We start from the raw sequence: 24125 nt of genomic DNA, 5'->3' as shown, positions 1-24125 counted from the left end.
TATATATATATATATCAGCTGTTTGCTGAGCGGGTCTGCTTTGACGTTGAGAGTCTCTGTGCAGGTCAACCGAGCTGTCTGTGCATCGTGAGGGACTGTTCCTCAGTTTTAAGAGGTTGAGGAACAACCGTCCCTTTTTGACCTCTCCTCCGTCAGTTGCTTTTAGCACTTATAGTTTGCACTGCAGCCCGTTCAGCCAAACCGCTGCACTGTGGGAACTAACTCAGGGCTGGTGGTTTACGCGTGCCTGAAGCCCCACAGAGTAGGGTGTGCTATCTGGCGAAGAGGAGAAGGTGTGGAGGAGCCATGAACAGAGAAGTCTCGTTTCAACACTATAGTGGGAGCATGTGGTGATGTCCTTGTGTTGTTTATAGCAGCACATTTTGATTTAAGCTTTAGTCACATTTTAGTCGCCCGGAATGTCTTAGTGTTTGTCTAGTTTTAGTCGACTTAACAACATAAGATTTTAGAAAATAGCAGATCTACAAGCTGAATGTAATTCACCTCGGTTCTGGGACCTTGTGTTGAACCTGTGCCTCTCCATGGTGATGTTTATCTTATGCAGATGCTGTAATTGGAGGAAGCTGCCTTGATTGCCTGAAGAGAGCTCTGATTGGTTGCATCTTGGGTGTATTGCTAACGCATTGTGATTTGCTGACGGCGTAGCCAGGGGGTGGAGTCAGGAGTCTATATAAACCCAAGGAAGCTCTGAGAAGGAAGGGAAGTGGTCACGTGACTGGGCTGAGCCATGACACGTTCATGGGAGCCAAACTGATGAATGGAGCTGGCTGGACCAGCTCATAACAAACATTTATGAACAATTGAGACCTGTGTCATATAATCGGTTCAGGAATATAAAAGAAGACATAGCACAGCTTGTTTTCTAACAAGAAAACCACGCCTACTATATTTAGGAGACCATTAGGCTTTGTGTACCATTTTGCGTCTAGTAGCTCCAATGAAGTTGACCCATCTTCATACATAAACCATATCTTTGATCGTACTGTGTACTGTGTTTGTTCCCTTCAGATGGCAGAGGAGTGACATAACTACAAAAATGGCTTCCCTTCAGATGGCAGAGCAGTGACAGAACTACAGATGGCTTCCACGGGGAGTGGCATGCGTAAGTGTGCTCAGCGTCTGTCTGTTGCAACCTGCCTGTCTGTTGCAACCTGTCTGTCTGTTGCAACCTGTCTGTCTGTTGCAACCTGTCTGTTGCAACCTGCCCTATTTAAAGCCTGTGTGATTTCTGGTCTAGAGCAGAGGGCTTCTCAACGTCTTAGTCTGGGGACTGATAATAATCCCCCTCGCGGAGTGGCTCAAATAAACGTTTTAACTCAAATCTTTGCTTCTGGGAGGGTCCCTGGAACAACATATTTTCAGATGGGGGTCGGCCAATCCCATATAATTCAATTCAATTCAATGGGCTTTATTGGCATGAGAAAACATACGTTTACATTGCCAAAGCAGAAAGAACAATACAACAATACAGTAATACAATCAAAACAAAAATTATGTACTTTGAAGGTCAGAATCTTCAATATATCAACTTCTATGTACCAAGATCACTCGATGCAGGTATAGTGCAGGAATATACACAATGATTAGTCTTTAGGGTGGTTGTGTTCCATTTGATATCCTTCTCCTATCACAGCAACTCACAAATCTTGCTGCTGTGTTTGCACATTGTTGTACTTCGCCCAGCATATAATCTGTGGGGTCCTTGACATGAAATATTGAGCACCACTGATATAGAAACCTCTAGGTATTTCAGAAAAGGGTCAGGATTTGGAAGACGTCAGGCCTAAATGGGTTAAAGTCTTGTCTGTTAGTCCAATATCCCCCCTCTCCCCCCTACCCCCCCCCCCCCCCCCTAATGGATGCAGGGCTGATCTAGGATAAACAGGCTAAACTGTTTCACAGTCCAAACATTAACGGCATTATCCGAGATAGAGCTGGTCCACCATATGTCTGAGAGAGAGAGAGAGAGAGAGAGAGAGAGGGAGTCATTACTGTGGCTTGCTCCCTGCGCTGCGCAAGACACACGCACACGCACACACACACACACACACACACACACACACACACACACACACACGCACGCACAGCACATCTGAGACACACTCACTCACTTGTTTTGATTACCATGTTTTTCTACGAGGGTGTGAAGTGTGTAAATGTGGTCAGGATGCCATGGTTACTGAGAAAGTTCTGTAATCGGTTGTGAATGATTGAACAGAAGGTCTTCCCCATGGTTGCTGCTGACACAAATGCCTCTATAATTGTTCGGGTCAAATTTATCACCATTTTTAAAGATGGCTGGGTGTTATTATAGTCCTTGGTTCCCGATGTCAGGGAAATAACCTATACTCATAACCATGTTAAACAGTTTCAACAAGGCAGTGTGAACTTTATGGTCAGCATGTTTAATCATTTCATTTAGTATCCCATCGACACCACAAGATCTTTTGGTCTGCCATTGTTCCTGGGTGGGTATGATGGCAGGGGGATGCTGAGGTCTGGTAGATGTTTATTATTAATGTCACAGATGTTGCCAGGCTCTGTGCCTGTCCTGGGGGCAGCGGTGGCCGAACGGTTTGCGGAGCGGTCTCGATATCGGAAGGTCGCTAGTTCATATCCCCGGACCGGCACGTTAGAATTACCACCGCTGAAGTGCCCTTGAGCAAGGCATTGAACCCCTACCATGAAATGTTCTATGAGCAGGGCCTGGCTGTAAAACAAGTTCTTGAGCTTAGTCCAGTTACCCTGGGTAAACATGGTAACTTTGCTTACCAGGACTCCACACATCAAGATGTTTCCCTGGGCCTGGAAGTCCTCTAGTAGGTGAAACTGTTCTCATTGTAAAACTCTTCTTTTTTTGATGAATTGAATGGAATGTATTAGGTGTGTTTTGTACAAGATCAGCATCCCTCCTGAGTCCTGAGTCTCTTCCCTGAGTGACCCTTTACCATGATCTCTCTCTCTCTCTCTCTCTCTCTCTCTGTCTAACCCTGTGTGACTCTATGTCTCTCTCCCCATGCAGGGATCCAGGGCGATGAGAACCTCCAGTCCATGCTGGTGGGGACGGTGATGAGGAAGGTGAAATCTCGCAGCTGGAAGAAGCAGCGTTATTTCAGACTGCAGGACGACTGCATGACCATCTGGTACAAGAGCAAGAAGGCTGGCAACACACACTGTACATGTAAGTACATATACTCTGTATGTTAATTTACTCTGAAGGTAGATTTTACGATATAAACCGGGGTCCCAGAGATAGAAATGCCATTCAATGGGGGTCCGTATGTAGAATAATGCATGTCAAACTGAGGTGGTCCTTGAAATTAAACGTTTGGAGAATCACTGCTACAGCCGTATAAAGATCTTCTCTCATGGGGGTCCCTGGCATATCTTCTCTCATGGGGGTCCCTGGCATATCTTCTCTCATGGGGGTCCCTGGCATATCTTCTCTCATGGGGGTCCCTGGCATATCTTCTCTCATGGGGGTCCCTGGCATATCTTCTCTCATGGGGGTCCCTGGCATAATCTTCTCTCATGTTACAAACTTAAATGTTACAAACTTAAAAAGGTTATCTTTGAAGAACAAAGAAGGGTCCCGCACACTGCCAGAAACTTGCCAAAAAATGTTGCTCTTTATTTGTCAACGTTTCGGTCTATTCGACCTTCATCAGGACAGACATTTGTGTTATTATGTTACAAACCACATGTAAGTACAGCGGGTGTCAAGTAACTAAAGTGGTGTCCAGACTAGGACGTATTCTGCGTTACCTGGGGAAGTATTTAGACCATCTGCCCTTCTCCACCACACAGAGACGGCGTTTTTGGGGACCTAACCGGCTAATTTTGAAACCACCTCCCAAACTTTGGAGACGCGACTTTGTCGTCTCCGTGTGTTGCTTATGTATACATTACTTTGTATAGCCTACTTCTGGCATCAGAGGATATATGAGAATATTAGTATAGGCCTATGTAAAATAATTAAAATTGTAATGAAAAGAAAGATACAGTTGATTATGCCCATGAGTAGCCTACTGAATGATTATGCCACATATATATATGCATTTTACAGGCCGTGCATATAATAATATAGCCTACACTACAAGCAGCTCTCTCTGGCTGTCCGGAGCTCCCGTCTGGCCCTACATGCATAATGAACACAACTGTCCAGAGCTCTAGTCTGGACTACATGCATAATTAACATAACTGTCCAGAGCTCTAGTCTGGACTACATGCATAATGAACATAACTGTCCAGAGCTCTAGTCTGGACTACATGCATAATGAACATAACTGTCCAGAGCTCTAGTCTGGACTACATGCATAATGAACATAACTGTCCAGAGCTCTAGTCTGGACTACATGCATATTAATGAACATCACTGTCCAGAGCTCTAGTCTGGACTACATGCATATTAATGAACATCACTGTCCAGAGCTCTAGTCTGGACTACATGCATAATGAACATAACTGTCCAGAGCTCTAGTCTGGACTACATGCATAATGAACATAACTGTCCAGAGCTCTAGTCTGGACTACATGCATAATGAACATAACTGTCCAGAGCTCTAGTCTGGACTACATGCATAATGAACATAACTGTCCAGAGCTCTAGTCTGGACTACATGCATAATGAACATAACTGTCCGGAGCTCTAGTCTGGACTACTGTACATGCATAATGAACACAACTGTCCAGAGCTCTAGTCTGGACTACATGCATAATGAACATAACTGTCCAGAGCTCTAGTCTGGACTACATGCATAATGAACATAACTGTGCAGAGCTCTAGTCTGGACTACATGCATAATGAACATAACTGTCCAGAGCTCTAGTCTGGACTACATGCATAATGAACCTAACTGTCCAGAGCTCTAGTCTGGACTACATGCATAATGAACATAACTGTCCAGAGCTCTAGTCTGGACTACATGCATATTAATGAACATAACTGTCTAGAGCTCTAGTCTGGACTACATGCATAATGAACATAACTGTCCAGAGCTCATGGACTACATGCATATTAATGAACATAACTGTCTAGAGCTCTAGTCTGGACTACATGCATAATGAACATAACCGTCCAGAGCTCTAGTCTGGACTACATGCATAATGAACATAACTGTCCAGAGCTCTAGTCTGGACTACATGCATAATGAACACAACTGTCCAGAGCTCTAGTCTGGACTACATGCATAATGAACACAACTGTCCAGAGCTCTAGTCTGGACTACATGCATAATGAACATAACTGTCCAGAGCTCTAGTCTGGACTACATGCATAATGAACTGTCCGGAGCTCTCCTGGCCCTACATAATTAACATAACCGCAATGTGGACACTCCAAACTTAAGTGTGTGTGTGTGTGTGTGTGTGTGTGTGTCTCTCTGTGTGTGTGTGTGTCTCTGTGTGTCTCTCTGTGTGTGTGTGTGTGTGTGTGTGTCTCTGTGCGTGTGTGTGTGTGTGTGTGTGTGTGTGTGTGTGTGTCTCTGTGCGTGCGTGTGTGTGTGCATGCGTCCAGTCTCGGTCAGCGAGGTGGAGGCGGTCAGGGAGGGCCACCAGTCCGAGGTGCTCCTCAGCATCTCCGAGGAGTTCCCGGCGTCTCGCTGCTTCACGCTGGTGTTCCGCGGCCGGCGGGCCAACCTGGACCTGGTGGCGGAAAGCCCGGAGGAGGCTCAGAACTGGATCCAAGGCAGGAGGACTCGCCCATCTCTCTCTCTCTCTCTCTCTCTCTCTCTCTCTCTCTCTCTCTCTCTCTCTGTGTCTAACCCTGTGTCTCTCTCCCCATCCAAGGCATGAGGAAACTCATCCACAACCTGGAGAGCATGGACGAGTGGGAGAAACTGGACCAGTGGCCTTTTTGACACACTGTCGTTTTAGTAGATTTGTAAACAAATAAAAACTAGACTAAAATGTCAGGCATGGGATCCAGTGTAAGTCATTTTACACTTGGTTGTATGCTGAAAATAGCACGACGCGTTGTGAGCTTGTAGATCGGCTATTTTCAGCAAGTGTAAAATCATTATAGACGGCATCAAGGCTCGCCAAATCAACTGCAGATTTAGTTGACTAAAATCTTATGACATTTAGTTGACACTAACTGACTAAAATGTTATTTTTATTATTATAAACAAATCCAATAATATATATTTTCGGGTTCGGGCAGAGGTTGAGAACTCTAGACTATGGGGCATGTAATCAATCAATCAATCAATCAATCTATCAATCAATGGGTCCTTAAGTGGTGCTCCCAGGTGGATCGGGGACTGGTTCAAGAAGGCCGACAAGAACAACGACGGCAGGATGAACTTCAAGGAGGTGCGCGACCTTCTGAAGATGATGAACGTGGACATGAACGAGCACCACGCCCACCGCCTGTTCACGGTACGAAGCCACACCCTCCTAGCACCACACCCTCCTAGCACCACACCCTCCTAGCACCACACCCACATAGCACCACGCCCACCACGCCCACCTAGGACCACGCCCACCTAGCTCCACGCCCACCTAGCACCACACCCACCGCCTGTTCACGGTGTGAAGCCACACCCACCCACCTAGCACCACGCCCACCTAGAACCACACCCACCTAGCAACCACGCCCACCTAGCACCCACGGCCACCGTGATTGGTTGATTGAAGCTCACTGGGCTGAAAATCGCAGATCTACAAGCTCACAACGCGTTGCAGCTCGACACGTTGTGAGCTTGAATATCGGCGATTTTCAGCCCAGTGTAAAATCTGTCATTATAGGACGGCATCGAGGCCCGCCAAAAGTACATTTTAGTCGACTATAAAACATTCCATCTGACAAAGATTTGACTACAAACTAAATTAAAGCTATTCAACTCTGTAAAAAAACTAAAATCAAAATGTGCTCAAATCTAAATCAACGCCCCAAGATGGCCGACAAGTCCCAGTCGGGCACGCTGGAGGACGAGGAGTTTGTGATGTTCTACAAGATGCTGACGCAGCGCGAGGACGCGCAGCGCGTCTTCCAGGACTACTCGGGAGACGGACAGAAGCTGAGCCTCGCGGACCTGGACGACTTCCTGCGAGGGGAGCAGCTGGAGGAGGGAGACGACGACGACGTCCGCACGTACGCCCAGGCGCTCATACGGCTCTACGAGCCTTCGGACACAGGTACAGTACGCCCAGACACACCCTCAGTTGTTCATGAGATGATGTATAATGATAAGAGCGCCCCCCACTTCACACAGGTGTTATTTTTGAGTATATACAGATTTTGTCCCCACATGTCTCATATTTGCCATTGACAATGAAAGGAGAAATTAGTTCAAATGTCCTCCCAATATGATGTGAAATTTGTACGATGATGAGAGCGCCCCTCACTTCACACGGGTGTGATTTTCTTTTATTTAACCGTAATCGAGACCAGAGCCATAGAGTAAGACAGAGTTACGCAAACTCCGTTCACTTCAGTCCAATGGCAGCTCTCCTACATAGACATCTGTTGGTTTGTCCCTATTTGAAGGCTCCACATGGGGACAACCGGAAGTTGACAGAATGCATTGGAGTCTATGGGCTCACGCAAGTACATAAACCACGTGTCCGGGCTGTTTTCTGCCCCCTCAATATCGCAACTCTTTGCTCTGATCGAGACAAACGTTTCGCCCAAATATGGAGTCCCTCTCGACTCCAGACTGGCCTCCCAAGTACTGACGTCACGTCCATGACGAACCATTTGCCCAAGATATTGAGTTTGGCTCCAGTACTCTGACCGGACGGACTCTGGCATTACCAGCTCCGGTGGTCTATATTCTCCTGGACGACAGAGCGCCATCGGCAATGGACATGACGGAGACCGTAGGAGTGGATTTGGCGGCAGCGCACGCAGCATCGGTGGCGAGCCCCTCGACTGCGGCGGCGGCCATTTTGGGAGCGGAACCCTCGCAGCGGCTGCTCTTCAACAACGACCTGGTCTCGGGGCGACACCGCGGCTCCGTCCGCCTCGGTGTGGTGCACATGGTCCACGGCCAAGAAGACGACGTTTACCACTCGGACGACGACTTATTTTCCGACCTCGACAACGGAAAAGGAGGAGGAGGAGTGGGAGGAGGAGGGGGAGGAGGAGGAGGGGGAGGAGGAGGAGGGGGAGAAGGAGGAGGTGGCGAGCGCGGCGACTCTCCGTCGCATCACAACTACCAGTTCAAGAGCGGCCGGCCTCTGGGGGAGGGTTTTGTGTGCGTGCAATGGCACCCCGACAGAGCCAGGCAGGACGTCGTCAAGGAGACCAGGCTGAATCTGGAGGATCGCTCCGTGGGCGCCAACGACGTGGTGCGGCGGGCGCATTCCGTGGACCGCCAGTGCGGCGTGGTGACGGACGTGCGCGTGGAGTACGCAGTGAGGCTGGTGGGGACGGACTGCGTGCTGCACCCGGTCTCCGGCGCAGACCTGCAGCACATGTGCACCTTCCGGTACGGCGACTACGTAGCCTGGGACTCGTGGCTGGGCTCGGTCTACGACCTGACCAATCACGTCGTCCTCAAGATGTCCAACGGCGCCCGGTGCTCCATGAGCGCGGACGAGGCCGAGACGTCGCTGCTCGACATCTATCCTCGCGCCGGCAGCGACTCGTCGTTCATGGAGTTCTACATGGAGTTCTACCCGGGTCAGGTCCTGGTCGGCCCCGCCAAGGCGTTCCACGACGTCCAGTGGCTGTCGGGGGTCAAGCCCGTCCTCAGCCGGAAGGTCAAGTTCAGGGCGGTCGTCGAGGAGGTCAAGGTGGTGGAGCTGAAGGTGACGTGGATCACGAGAAGCTCCAACGGTGCGGGCGGTGGCGGCAGCGTCGACGCCCCTCCCGCCACCGTCACGCGGGAGAACGTGTGCAAGGTGCGGCGGGCGGGCTTCCACAGCCACGCCCAGAAGAGGCCGCTGGGCCAGAAAGCCATGTACGTGTTCCCCGCTAAGGGAGCTGTGCCGCACGTCCCCTGCCAGACTCCCAGCGGTGCTCCCGTCTCGACCCCCGAAGACCCGGCGGCCAAGAGGACGAGAGGAACGTCCAAGGTGGCTGATCCGGGCGGAAAGAGGAGGGAGAACGCTGACGCGCAGCAGTCTGTAGAGGAATTAGAGGCAGCGCAGATGGAGGAACCAAATGACAACGAAGGCGCTCTTCCACTGGAATCCGTCCTGAACCAGAACCCTGCCGACGGCCGGTCCGGGGGGCCGGGGGACACCGACGACCCCATCCGTCCGACCCCTTCCTCCTCCTCCAGCGGCGTTGTGGGAGGCGAGCGCAAGAGGAGCAGCCCCATGTCCGTCCGCAGCCTGAAGAGGAAGCACGAGAAGAAGGGCGCCAAGCTGTCCCGCCAGTTCCTGCCCGGCGACCGGGTGGCGGTGGAGGTGCTGTCCACCGAGACGTGGGCGGATGTGACGTGGAAGGACGGTCGGTCGGAGAAGGGCCTCCGGTCCAATGGTCTGGTCCCCGTGCTGCGCCACGACAGTCACGACTTCTTCCCGGGGAACTTTGTGGTCGACAAGCGGCCGCACACCTCTCATGACGCGGCGGCGGCCGCATGTGGGGTGGTCCAGTCCGCCGATCACGGCGGCCGGACCTGCTCCGTGAAGTGGCTCAGACTCAACCCCTCTGGTGACGGCTTGGTGGTGATCGGCGAGGAGGAGGACGTGAGCGTTTACGACATCGCTGAGCACCCGGACTTCCACTTCCGCGCCGGCGACATCGTCGTCCGAACATGGAACCCGGAGGAGAGCAGCCGGGCCGGCGACACAGGCGAGAAGTCGGTGGGTCAGGTGACCGGGGTGGACGTTGGCGGCAGGGTGGGGGTGGTGTGGATGGACGGATCGGTGTCCCTGGCGCTCCCGCAGCCCCTGCAGCACCTGGACGGCGTGGAGTCCGACCTGGTGGAGTCGGACTATGAATCCGTGGAGTCCGAGTCCGCGGACGAAGAGTCGACGGAGGAGGCCGGCGGCGGAGGTAGCCCATTCACCGAGGACTGGATCAACATGACCACCATGGAACAGCTGTTTTCTGGCCGACTGGCAGCCTCGTCGCCCACCCCCGTCGGACACACCGCCACGGTGCCAGGAAGACCAACCGAGGAGGGCCGCGCGGATGACACGGAACTCCAGGAGATCCCCCCGGGGGGGACGCCGGACAGCGTGGCCTCCTCGGAGGAGAAGATGGAGAGCGCTGCGGCGGGAAGCGCAGTGGCAGGAGCAGAGGATCAGCCCCAGCCGGAACCTCACGCACCGATTGGGGGTCCCGAGTGGCCCGGTGAAACCCCGTCACTGTGCCGGCAGAGCGGGGTAAAGCCCGGAGTGGCAACGGGAGAGGCGTTCTCGGTGCTGGAGCGGGCGCCCGACACGCACACCTTCAAGAAGACGGAGTTCCAGCCGGCGGAGCCCAAGAAGTTCTTCGGCGCCGTGAAGAAAGAGATGGCCATGCTCGCCGGCTCTCTGCCCGACGGCATCGCCGTCAAGACCTTCCAGGACCGCATGGACATCTTCTCGGCGCTGATCAAAGGTCCGAGCCGCACGCCCTACGAGGACGGCCTGTTCCTGTTCGACATCCAGCTGGACAAGGCGTATCCCTCCGAGCCGCCCAAGTTCCACTACCTGTCGCAGTGCAGCGGCGCCCTCAATCCCAACCTCTACGACGACGGCAAGGTCTGCGTCAGCCTGCTGGGCACCTGGACCGGCAAGGGCACCGAGCGCTGGACCGGCAAGTCCAGCCTGCTGCAGGTGCTGATCTCCATCCAGGGCCTGATCCTGGTCAGCGAGCCCTACTACAACGAGCCGGGCTTCGACAGCGACCGGGGCCTGCGGGAGGGCCACGAGAACAGCCGCTGCTACAACGAGATGGCCCTGATCAGGACGGTCCAGTCCATGACGCGCGTGCTGCAGTCCCCCGGCGGCCAGGTGTTCGCCGCAGAGATCCGGGAGCACTTCTCGGCGAGCGGCTGGCGGGTCGCGCGCCGCCTCGCCGTCTGGCTGGAGCTCCATGAGTCCGCCGAGATGCGGAGGAGGAGTCGCCAGGGCATCGTCCCCGAGCGCAGCGGCTACCCAGACACCAGCGGCTACCCAGACACCAGCGGCTACCCAGACACCAGCTGCTACCCAGACACCAGCGACTACCCAGACACCGGGTTTCCTCTCTTCCCGCTGTCCAAGGGCTTTGTGAAGAGCGCCCAGAGTGTGCTGTCACGGTACCGCACCGCGCTGGTCGCCGCCGGCATCCCCGAGTCCACCGCGGACTCGTAAGGGGCTCTAGGGACTCATAAGTGGCTCTAGGGGACTCATAAGTGGCTCTAGGGACTCATAAGAAGGGCTGGGAAACGTTGAAGCCGATCTACCCTACTGGCCAGAAGCTGGAACTGCAGGCGGGGGTGGAGTATGCAGCTGGGGTTTGACACGAGAGCGCACGTGGCATGAATGGAATCTGCCGCGCTCGTTCGTGGCACATTTTCGGCACCAAATTTTGCAAGCGAATTTCCGGGTGCTTCAAACGTTTAATTTTTATTTGAAATCTGATTTTTATTTGAATGGTGTGAGTTTTCCACCAGGCAGACATCAGTGCTTCTCAACATTCTCATGTCGCGACCCCCATGTGTGTTGATTACTTTTGATGCCGTAATTTTCTTTTTCTTTTCTTTCCTTTCCCCTCTGTTTTGGGTACTAATTAAAAGTTACAGTACAATGCTTCACATTTGAAGCTCCTCTTTATTGGCATCACAATAAGGCTAATTTTTATTTATTTTGTATTTATTTTTGATGTCATATTATCCCCTTCCAGCCAAGCTGCTGGACGCCATGACCTTCGACGGCTTCCTGATGTACCTGGGCTCGGCCGACGGCTCGGTGTTCGACCGGCGGAGCGGCGCCGTCTTCATGGACATGACGAGGCCACTGTGCGACTACTTCATCTCCTCGTCGCACAACACCTACCTGATGGAGGACCAGCTCCGAGGACACAGCAGCGTGGAGGGATACATCAAGTAAGTAGGCCCTAATGTAGTGGAGGGATACATCAAAGTAAGTAGGCCCTAATGTAGTGGAGGGATACATCAAAGTAAGTAGGCCCTAATGTAGTGGAGGGATACATCAAAGTAAGTAGGCCTTAATATATAGGACGGCGGTGGCTCGGGGGTAGAGTGGCCGGGTCTTGATCTTTTTCTTCTTGATTTGATTAAATCGTGAAAATGTGGTGCAAATCTTTGAATAGCTATTCTTTCAGCGCGAACGTTTTGAACTCAAATCTTTGCTTCTGCTGGATGGGGTCCCTGGAACAACATGTTTTCAGATGGGGGGGGGGTCGGCGGCCAATTACATATATAATCTTTTGGGGTCCTTGACATGAAATAATTTGAGAACCACTGCCATATAGAAACACAGGTTTTTTCAGAAAACTGTCACTGACATTTTGTAGAACCATGGTCTCAGTCCTCAATGGGTTAACAATATTACGATATTTTCCACAGCCTTTAATGTAATGAATAATTAATCTGTGTTAATCTTTAATGTCATGAATAATTAATCTGTGTTAATCTTTAATGTCATGAATAATGAATCCGTGTTAATCCCCTCAGACTGTCCTGCAGTGAGTAGTATTACATCATCACGCTGTCACAAGTATTACATCATCGCTGTCACAAGTATTACATCATCACGCTGTCACAAGTATTACATCATCACACTGTCACAAGTATTACATCATCACGCTGTCACAAGTATTACATCATCACACTGTCACAAGTATTACATCATCACGCTGTCACAAGTGTTACATCATCACGCTATCACAAGTATTACATCATCACGCTGTCACAAGTATTACATCATCACGCTGTCACAAGTATTACATCATCACGCTGTCACAAGTATTACATCATCACGCTGTCACAAGCATGCGGAGCCCCAAGGACCCCCAAACTGACACTCATTAGCCCGCTGCGCGGAGCCGCGGACCCCCCATTACTACAGCTCTAGCAGTCACTTTCAACCGTTTCCATTTCAAGGACCCCCAGTTTGACCTGCGTTAGGCTACGGACCCCCATTTTAACTGCATTTCTATCTCTGGGACCCCCAATTTACATTGTCAAATCGATGTTAATTTAACTCTGAGAGTGTGGTTCCATTTCTACACTTTCAGAGTTACAGACCGATTATGTTATTAGTGAGGACCTATTATATGAAGATAGGTTGAAAAGTGGTGAAGTGGTCCTTTAATGTTCCAATGTTCAATGCAAAGGGGAAAAAAAGACACACAATTAAATTGTTAATCTCAACTATCATCTGTTTATTCTAACCTAACAATTAATCGTCAAGTCATAAATGTGTAATGGTGGCGGCCCTGACGGTGACGCATGTGTTCCTCCTTCCTGCGGTGTTCCTCAGGGCTCTGAAGCGAGGCTGCCGCTGTGTGGAGGTGGACTGTTGGGACGGAGCCAACGGAGAGCCTATCGTCTACCACGGACACACCTTCACCTCCAAGATCCTCTTCAAGGACGTGGTCACCACCCTGGGGAACTACGCCTTTAAGGTCATTAGCATATCACCGCCCTGGGGAACTACACCTTTAAGGTCATTAGCATATCACCGCCCTGGGGAACTACACCTTTAAGGTCATTAGCATATCACCGCCCTGGGGAACTACACCTTTAAGGTCATTAGCATATCACCGCCCTGGGGAACTACACCTTTAAGGTCATTAGCATATCACCGCCCTGGGGAACTACACCTTTAAGGTCATTAGCATATCACCGCCCTGGGGAACTACGCCTTTAAGGTCATTAATTAGCATATCACCACCCTGCGGAACTACACCTTTAATTAAGGTATTGATTGATTCTTTATTGATTGATTCTTTATTGCAGACTCAGGGGAATCCATATCACAGTACAACACAATAGATAAAAAGAATAATAATATAGAAAGAAATATACAATAAAATATTAATTAGCATATCACCGCCCTGGGAGGTTCAAGGGATCAAGGTTCAATGTTGTAGTTCATTATTTGTTACATCTTGTGTACAGTTACACTAGAGTAAAACGTTGGTTTTGGTTTGGCTTCTTGGCTGGAGAAACGAACAAAATGGCAGTACTTGTGCCGCGGCCGAGTGGAACCCTTGGACGCAGAGCATGGTGACGGTATCGTCTTTCTCCTCTCCTCTCCTCTCCTCTCCTCTCCTCTCCTCTCCTCTCAAGCGAGATCGAGTGTGTTTTTAAAGCATTCCGGATACCGTAACAAACACCATGTCCTCTCTCTCTCTCTCTCAGGTGTCGGAGTACCCGGTCATTCTGTCCATGGAGAACCACTGCGGGGTGGAGCAGCAGAGAGTCATGGCCCGACACCTCACCCACATCCTGGGAGACAAGCTGCTGAAGACCCCCCTGGACGGGAAGCCCCCCATCGGCCTGCCCTCGCCTGAGGTAACCCCCACTGTGCAAAAAGCATGGAATACGGATGTGTGTATATATTACAGGAAAGTCCCGTTAAACTTTCCAACAAACGCCGGTAAACTCCCGAATTGTACCATCACACCTGTATATTACCGTATATTACTGTATATGCTGCTAAACTTGAGGTTTGCGAGTTGGAATGACATTATAGGGACAGACTCCGGAGTGTTACTGTCTGATTCCGACAGTAAGCCACTCCCGGCCTACACCTCTTGAGAGAGTCTCCACTTACAGGGCGGAGCCCACAGGACACCTTCACTTTCTCCTCATGCATGGCCTGCCAGAGAGAGAGAGAGAGAGAGAGACCCCCGGGTCATATGATCTGTGTGTTCAGGATGCCACACTGTCCTGAATTATTAAACAACCACAATATTGTTTGTTCCACTCCTGCTGCCATGATGCATGATGCACATCACCATGATGCATGATGACATCACCATGATGCATGATAAACCTATGATAACAGACCACAACACATGACATCACTATAATCTCACTACTAACCAGTCCCATAGCCCGGATGAACGGTGGGGTCACTGGTGTGTAGTGTACTGTCCCATAGCCCGGATGTGTACAGTGACAGCAGTCCCATAGCCCGGATGGACGATGGGGTGTAGTGTACAGTCCCATAGCCCCGGATGGACGGTGGGGTCTAGTGTACAGTCCCATAGTCTGGATGGACGATGGGGTGTAGTGTACAGTCCCATAGCCCCGGATGGACGATGGGGTGTAGTGTACAGTCCCATAGCCCCGGATGGACGGTGGGGTGTAGTGTACAGTCCCATAGCCCCGGATGGACGGTGGGGTCTAGTGTACAGTCCCATAGTCTGGATGGACGGTGGGGTGTAGTGTACAGTCCCATTGCCCGGATGGACGGTGGGGTGTAGTGTACAGTCCCATAGCCCGGATGGACGGTGGGGTGTAGTGTACAGTCCCATAGCCCGGATGGACGGTGGGGTGTTAGTGTACAGTCCCATAGCCCGGATGGACGGTGGAGTGTTAGTGTACAGTCCCATAGCCCGGATGGACGGTGTGGACGGTGGGATGTTAGTGTACAGTCCCATAGCCATAGCCCGGGTGGACGGTGGAGTGTTAGTGTACAGTCCCATAGCTCGGATGGACGGTGTGGACGGTGGGATGTTAGTGTACAGTCCCATAGCCCGGATGGACGGTGTGTGTGTGTGTGTGTGTGTGTGTGTGTGTGTGTGTGGAAATGCAAGTATACAGTACAGACCGAGGATAACTTACACACGGGGCTCTCTGTCGCCCCCTCCAGGAACTGAAGGGGAAGATCCTGCTGAAGGGGAAGAAGCTGGGCGGTCTGGAGGAGAGTCTGGTGGACTGGCCGCTCGACGACTCGCTGAGCGCCGAGCCCAGCGAGGACGACGAGGGGCCGGACACCGACCCCGACCCCGACGACAGCCTCAGCAGAGGGAGCGTCCGACACAAGCCCAGGGACAGGCTGGTGAGTCTGTTCTCCATCTCACCATTATATTAAACCACAGGCCCAGGGACAGGCTGGTGAGTCTGTTCTCCATCTCACCATTATATTAACACAGGCCCAGGGACAGGCTGGTGAGTCTGTTCTCCATCTCACCATTATATTAAAGCTAGGCCCAGGGACAGGCTGGTGAGTCTGTTCTCCATCTCATCATTATATTAACACAGGCCCAGGGACAGGCTGGTGAGTCTGTTCTCCATCTCACCATTATATTAAAGCTAGGCCCAGGGACAGGCTGGTGAGTCTGTTCTCCATCTCACCATTATATTAACACAGGCCCAGGGACAGGCTGGTGAGTCTGTTCTCCATCTCACCATTATATTAAAGCTAGGCCCAGGGACAGGCTGGTGAGTCTGTTCTCCATCTCACCATTATATTAACACAGGCCCAGGGACAGGCTGGTGAGTCTGTTCTCCATCTCACCATTATATTAAAGCTAGGCCCAGGGACAGGCTGGTGAGTCTGTTCTCCATCTCACCATTATATTAACACAGGCCCAGGGACAGGCTGGTGAGTCTGTTCTCCATCTCACCATTATATTAAAGCTAGGCCCAGGGACAGGCTGGTTAGTCTGTTCTCCATCTCACCATTATATTAAAGCTAGGCCCAGGGACAGGCTGGTGAGTCTGTTCTCCATCTCACCATTATATTAACACAGGCCCAGGGACAGGCTGGTGAGTCTGTTCTCCATCTCACCATTATATTAAAGGTTCCAAGGTTCATGTTTTAGGTTGTTATTAGAGAAATTAAAAGATGAGTGTTATTTTATTTTTTTCATTTGCTGCTTTCTTTCATTTTAGGGACTTTAGCTGTTTTTGATAGGGGCGGGGGCATTCGAGCATGGGGCTAAATAGGTATTATTTGACAAAATATTATGGCCATTTATTTATTTATTATTTACTATAGTCCAAATAAACCCCAGGAAATTACATCTGGCCACAAAAGAATAACAGTATCTACTGAATGTGAAGGTAGCCTACTGGGGGGAAGCCACACTGTGTGTCATAGGCTCAATGTGTCAGTTTGACACATTCAGTATAGAACTCGTGATCTTTTGTGGCCAAATGAAATTTCCTGGGGTTTATTAGGAACTATAGTATATAATTAAAAAAGAAATCGCTATAAAGTGTTGTAAAAAAATACATATTTAGCCCCATGCTCGAATGCCGCGCCCCCCCCTATCAAAAACAGCTAAAATCCCTAAAACGAAAGAAAGCAGCAAATGGAAAAAAAATAACACTCATCTTTTACTTTCACAACAACAACCTAAAACATGAACCTTGGTTGAAAAAAAAACTAAAGTTGTCCTTTAAGTTCATTTAAAAAAATGTCTTCTAAATTCTGACAGTTTTCTGAAATACCTCATGTTTCTGTATCAGTGCTGCTCAATATTTATGTAATTGGGCCACCGACCCCCCCCCCCCCCCCCCCCATCTGAAAATATGTTGTTCCAAGAACCCCTCGGAAGCAAAGATTTGAGTTAAAAACGTTTGCTCTGAAAGAATATATATTCAATGTTTTCTGACACATTTTCACGATTTTTCAAAAATAGCTAAATTATAACATAATGTTTAAAACACCAATTGGGGTTCCTGCCCAAAATGGGTTAAACAACGTCAATGGGTTGGATTGGGGGGTCAGTCCTGCTTGGCACTCAGCATCAATGGGTTGGATTGGGGGGTCATCCCTGCTTGGCAGCAGGATCAATGGGTTGGATTGGGGGGGTCAGTCCCTGCTTGGCACTCAGCATCAATGGGTTGGATTGGGGGGGGTCAGTCCCTGCTTGGCACTCAGCATCAATGGGTTGGATTGGGGGGTCATCCCTGCTTGGCACTCAGCATCAATGGGTTGGATTGGGGGGTCATCCCTGCTTGGCACTCGGCATCAATGGGTTGGATTGGGGGGTCAGTCCCTGCTAGGCACTCAGGATCAATGGGTTGGATTGGGGGGGTCAGTCCCTGCTAGGCACTCAGCATCAATGGGTTGGATTGGGGGGGTCAGTCCTGCTTGGCACTCAGCATCAATGGGTTGGATTGGGGGGTCATCCCTGCTTGGCACTCAGCATCAATGGGTTGGATTGGGGGGTCATCCCTGCTTGGCACTCAGCATCAATGGGTTGGATTGGGGGGTCAGTCAAATCTATTAATGATTCCCGAGCTCACCACTCCAAGAGATGGGTCAAATGCGGAGAACAAAATTCACTGTGGTAACGTGTGTGACTAATCTTACGACTTTGAATAAATATATCCTGTGTAGCCGGATGTGTAGAAAGAAATGTTATAATGAGAGACGACAGTTTGTATGAAGATAATGTTGACCATGTTCAGTAAGGTGACGCGGTGGTGGGTGAGCGGTAAAAGTGGCACTTATGGTTAGGGTTAGGGTTAGCAAATGCGTTTAGCAAATGAGCTGACCGGTGCCTGCTTCCCTTATCACCGTTCAGATCAGGTGTCACATTCTAGGAGGCATCTGTCTGTCTTTCTGTCTGTCTGTCTTTCTGTCTGTCTGTCTGTCTGTCCGTCCGTCCGTCCGTCCGTGTCTCTATTACCATTTCTGACTGATTTATTTTTGTTCATGTCATGTGAAAGCAGGGAATCATAGCTTCAAATTGACATGTTGGTCGACCCACCAATTTTGTAGATATGGCTTGAGAAAACAGCCTTGAAAGGTTCACTTCTGTGGACTCTAACATTATTTCATATTTTCTTGTCTTCTGTGGACTCTAACATTACACCTATAGCTACATGTTTAAGCATTTATTTCATATAATTACATGTCTTCTGTGGACTCACTTATTTCAGACATGCTCTAGTATGTGAAGAGTCTTTCTGTGCTATTAACTAATTTTGGATTAAAATAAATTCAGTTAGTCTTGCTGCCACGATTGTCTGCATCAGAAAGTCACATTTTTTGCCATCCCTGCGAGTCAGTTGTTCCATCTGTCTCTCTCTCTCTCTCTCTCTCTCTCTCTCTGCACAGTAATCAGATCAGAAGGTGTCTGGCATGTCGCCTCCTGGCTGTCAGCGCTATGTATGTTTCATGAGAGAGAGAGAGAGAGAGGGAGAGGGAGAGCGAGAGGGAGAGGGGGGGGAGAGAGAGAGAGGGAGGCCTTTTCCACTGGACAAAAAAAAACAAGGTGACGGATTACCAGCCAGCCACTTTGGATGGCTCGTTACCAAACAGGTGTTCAAACCACCGAGACGACCAGCCCCGTAAGGACGGATCCACCAAACCGTGTCGTTCGGCTCCGCCCCGTCGTCCACCGGAGAATCGGAGAAAATAAACGCTCTGCGCTGCTTTCAGAGTAGAGCGTTAGCAGCAACGCGTAGCAGAGTGCTGCTTTCACTTTCCAGTGTGACGGGGGAATAGGAGGCGTTTGATGTCTTACCGAGGCCGCCCGGAGCTAAGCATTCACAGTCATATGAGCGCGGGGCGGTGCTTAGACGCCCGCACGGCCTGGGCTTGTAAGAAAAGCAAGCACTCCCCTTCCCCAGTTCAGCTACAGAGCTGCGTTATCAGCTGGTGATTGAAGGTGTCGATTATCGGTGAGATTTACAACGGTCACGTGACGGTAACCAGCCAATCATAATTCAAGTATTGTGACTATAACCGTTTTAGAAAAGAAAATAGCAGATGTACAAGCTGGCAGCGCATCATGTTGACAGGGTCGGGGGGGGGGGGGGGGGGGGGATGGCGATGGCGATGTAGCGTGTAAACAAGAAGCATGTTTATTCAGAGGCATCGGAGACGGGCGTGAAACGCCACAGAGGACACGGTGGGGTCAGGGCGCGGTCGCCAGGCATCGGGTTCTGAAGAGTGACGCCAGATCGACGGTGCCCTTTGGCCCGGCTCCAAGTGACTTCGTCTGGGAGCCTGTCCTCTACTGTCTGTCTGTCTGTCCTCTACTGTCTGACTGGTTTAAACTCTGTCTCTTCGTCTCTGTGCAGCAGAAGTCCAAACAGGGTCTGTCCAAGGAGCTGTCCGACTGCGTGCTTTACTGCAAGAGCGTCCATTTCAGCAGCTTCAAGCACTCGCGCATCCACGACAAGTTCTACGAGGTCTGCTCCTTCACCGAGTACAAGGCCCGCAAGTTCCTCAAAGACACTGGTGGGTTTTAGTCTGTCTCTAATGGTACAAGGCCCGCAAGTTCCTCAAAGACACTGGTGGGTTTTAGTCTGTCTCTAATGGTACAAGGCCCGCAAGTTCCTCAAAGACACTGGTGGGTTTTAGTCTGTCTCTAATGGTACAAGGCCCGCAAGCACCTCAAAGACACTTGTGGGTTTTAGTCTGTCTCTAATGGTACAAGGCCCGCAAGCACCTCAAAGACACTGGTGGGTTTTAGTCTGTCTCTAATGGTACAAGGCCCACAAGTACCTCAAAGACACTGGTGGGTTTGAGTCTGTCTCTAATGGTACAAGGCCCACAAGTACCTCAAAGACACTGGTGGGTTTTAGTCTGTCTCTAATGGTACAAGGCCCACAAGTACCTCAAAGACACTGGTGGGTTTTAGTCTGTCTCTAATGGTACAAGGCCCACAAGCACCTCAAAGACACTGGTGGGTTTTAGTCTGTCTCTAATAGTACAAGAACCTAAATCTAACCTCAAAAAGAGTGGTGGGTTTTAGTCATTGTTGGAACTAACGCCCTTACATGAAGTGACTTTACATAAAGCAACTACTTCTTGCTGTAACTTGTAACGTAACTCTTTACATTTTCCCATTCAGTAACGCCATTATAGTTACTGTTTTTTCAGTGGGCGAGTTAGTAGTTACCCATGACGTTACGTAATGTAGGCCTACTGTAATCCAAAAGAACCGTCTACTTCTCATAATAGAAGTGTTTTACCCCGCCCCCTTTTTTCCCCTTCTTTCTAATTTTTTGTTCGGCCCAAAAAATTATGTTTATTGTCATGATCTGTCAACTGGGCTGTTGTCTTTGTCCGACACTTTAACCCTGTAAAACCCGGATTAATTTCTCCTAAAATGATTTCAACCTTACTACTACTTTTTACTACTAAGACTTATCAGAGGAAATTATGTAAAAAAATATGTATATATATTTAAAATATGTGTTGTTCTGAAGCATGTACTGTAATGAGTCCTCCTGACCTCCAGGGGCAGAGTTCGTGCACCACAACAGTCGCCAGCTGACCAGGGTGTATCCCAGCGGCTTCAGGACCGACTCGTCCAACTTCAACCCCCCGGAGCTCTGGAACTCCGGCTGCCAAATCGGTGAATGAACCATCCATCTTCAACCGCTTATCCGTAGTCGGGTTGTGGGGGCAACACCTCCACTTCCCTCTCCAGAGCAACATTAGTGACTTCCTCCTGGGGGATCCCGAGACGGCCAGTGAGTCGATGTGTTTCCTCCAACTGCGCCTTGGTCTGCCCCGGGGTCTCCTCCCAGTGGGAAGTGCCTTGAGGACCTCCTAGGGAGACCCCCTCGAGGCATCCTAACCAGATGCCCCGGGGGTCTCCTCTCAGTGGGACGTGCCTCGAGGACCTCCCTAGGGAGACGCCCGAGAGGCATCCTAACCAGATGCCCTGGGGGTCTCCTCCCAGTGGTACGAGCCTCGAGGACCCCCCTATAGGGAGACACCCGAGAGGCATCCTAGCCAGATGCCCGAACCACCTAAGCTAGCCCCTTTCCAGGCGAAGGAGCAGCGGTGAATGAACCTCCATCCTAAATATATTACAACCCACAGATAAAAAACGGTTTATTTAAAAGTCCCTCAGTTGTGCTGAACTTCCTCCTCCTTCTCTCCCTCATAGTTGCGTTGAACTTCCAGACGGCGGGCGAAGCCATGGACCTGAACGACGGCCTGTTCGCTCAGAACGGACGCTGCGGTTACGTCCTGAAGCCTCACTTCATGAGGCACGGCACTGAGCGGCGCTTCGACCCCGAAGTGGCCCAGAGCCGAGACGGATACCGGCCCCTCACCCTGGACATCCAGGTAATACTGGCCCCTCACCCTGGACATCCAGGTAATACCGGCCTCTCACCCTGGACGTCCAGGTACGCTCTCTCTATGAGACGTATAGCTTGTGTTATAGTTCAGTCAGATATACTCAAGCGTCTCCATGCCGTGCTCAAGGGTGCATACATATACTCAAGGGGTTAACATGCTGCATTAGTATGTGGGTGTATTCAGTGTGTGCAAGACCCACATGTCATTCGCTGATGTGGCAGTCAGCTGACCAATTGGGCGGGGTATTTAAGCTCACTAGACTGCATGCTTCTTCCTGCCTTCCTTCTGCTTATGGTTCCTGGTTGTTATGTGATGTTTGCACCCACCACCACCCCAGAACCACCGGTGGGCTCTGTTATTTATGTTCCCCATATTTTTTTAATTGTATATCTATCTCCCTGCTCTTAATGTTTAATGATGGTGTTTAATTGTGCCGAGCATGCAGGGAGACGAATGTATCAGAGCCGAACGCCAAGATATAATATTATATGCACACTTGTATTCTCATTCTATAATAAATATTGGTTAAATCTATTCGTGAGTTGTCTGACTGAACTATAGTTCGAGAAAATTGGCTAAATGTGTGGCAAATCTGCACAATTATTGCTTTAATACCACTAGCTTTCTGCACAGCTATGTCCATAAAGGTGTCTACAATCACATATAAATGTGTTCCAACCCAACTCCCCTGGGAAACCTTGTGACAGCTGCTGAAAGTTGGGCTACCATTAGCAACCAATATAAGGCAAAATTACCCAAATTTCACTATGCTTTAAGTAGCATGTGACGTGTCAAACTAGGGGGGTTTCATGATGCTGAATCCGTTTTTCCGTCGAATTCAGCCCAAGGAGTGTTTTTCGTGCAAAACAAATTTTGCACGAAAAACACTGAATTCGACCATAGCCACTTGCCCAAAAGTGCCCGTATGTGTTGACCATATTACTAGACCGGCACCTCACCCTAACGTGGGTGCGTGCGTGCATGGTGCGTGCGTGTGTGCGTTTGTGCGTGCGTGCGTTGTGCGTGTGTCCAGGTGATCAGTGGTCAGCAGCTTCCCAAGGTGAACATCAAAGAGGACTCCATCGTGGACCCTCTGGTCAGGGTGGAGATCCATGGAGTGGCCATGGACACGGCCAGGCAGGAGACACGCTACGTAGAGAACAATGGTACAGTTATTGTTATTGTGATCTGACCTCAGGCAGGAGACACGCTACGTAGAGAACAATGGTACTGTTATTGTTATTGTGATCTGACCTCAGGCAGGAGACACGCTACGTAGAGAACAATGGTACAGTTATTGTTATTGTGATCTGACCTCAGGCAGGAGACACGCTACGTAGAGAACAATGGTACTGTTATTGTTATTGTGATCTGACCTCAGGCAGGAGACACGCTACGTAGAGAACAATGGTACAGTTATTGTTATTGCGGTTGTTGTTGTTATTATTATCACTAAATAAATCCCAATCCCAGTGATATCTGCTGAACTCTGACCTCAGGATTCAACCCGGTGTGGTACGACACCCTCCGTTTCACCGTGCACGCTCCAGAGCTGGCGTTGGTGCGCTTCGTGGTCGAGGACTACGACAAGACCTCCAAGAACGACTTCGTGGGCCAGTTCACCCTGCCGTTCAGCACCATCAAACAAGGTAGTTCACCCTACCGTTCACCACCATCAACTTATGTCTTTTAGATTATTATATTAGGTAGACATAGCACTTTATAGTGTATTTTACAGATATTCTACTGTACGGATCTCTAAGGCGGTGCGTTGGTGCCGCTCAGGGTGTTAATCACAGACAGAGCACAGAAAATGCGGTTGATACGTGTGAATGTTTCCTAAGGATGTTTACTAAGGATGTTTCCTAACAATGTTTCCTAACGATGTTGCCTAACAATGTTGCCTAAGGATGTGTCCTAACAATGTTTCCTATAACGATGTTTCCTATAACGATGTTTCCTAACGATGTTGCCTAATGATGTTTCCTAACGATGTTTCCTATAACGATGTTTCCTAACGATGTTACCTGTAACGATGTTTCCTGTGTCCTCAGGCTATCGTCACATCCATCTCCTCTCTAAGGATGGGACCAGCATCGCTCCTTCCTCCATCTTCGTGCACATTAAGATCACCGAGCTCCAACAGAGTTAGCCGGCCAATCGCTGAGCTCCAACAGAGTTAGCCGGCCAATTGCTGAGCT

General features: G+C 50.0%; 3 protein-coding genes across 3 annotated transcripts in view; all 3 read left to right on the top strand.

Annotated features, from left to right (window-relative positions):
* The window catches only part of LOC308311453 (double-stranded RNA-specific editase 1-like), a gene marked incomplete at both ends in the record, with an annotated part of 118044 nt that overhangs the window by 47516 nt on the left and 46403 nt on the right, over positions 1-24125 (top strand). The gene's annotated exons all lie outside the window — the stretch shown is intronic.
* Positions 1051-24076, top strand: LOC308311455 (1-phosphatidylinositol 4,5-bisphosphate phosphodiesterase delta-4-like; the record flags this gene model as incomplete). Its single annotated transcript, XM_080758143.1, has 16 exons — positions 1051-1123; positions 3044-3202; positions 5537-5707; positions 5809-5866; positions 6270-6399; positions 6918-7158; positions 11789-11990; positions 13390-13534; positions 14274-14426; positions 15733-15921; positions 19905-20064; positions 21071-21187; positions 21728-21909; positions 22958-23090; positions 23424-23573; positions 23979-24076. The coding sequence occupies exons 1-16, from the start codon at positions 1099-1101 to the stop codon at positions 24074-24076; spliced, it is 2313 nt and encodes a 770-aa protein (XP_080614269.1). The 5' UTR covers positions 1051-1098.
* Positions 7825-11256, top strand: LOC308311456 ((E3-independent) E2 ubiquitin-conjugating enzyme UBE2O-like; the record flags this gene model as incomplete). Its single annotated transcript, XM_080758144.1, has 2 exons — positions 7825-8085; positions 8185-11256. 2 exons carry the CDS (start codon positions 7825-7827, stop codon positions 11254-11256), a joined length of 3333 nt encoding a protein of 1110 aa, XP_080614270.1.

Source organism: Protomyctophum bolini, assembly GCF_963924005.1.
Source record: "Protomyctophum bolini genome assembly, chromosome: 24".
Classification (NCBI taxonomy): Eukaryota; Metazoa; Chordata; class Actinopteri; order Myctophiformes; family Myctophidae; genus Protomyctophum; species Protomyctophum bolini.
Note: the sequence above shows the minus strand (reverse complement) of the source record. Positions and strands in the feature narration are given on the sequence as shown.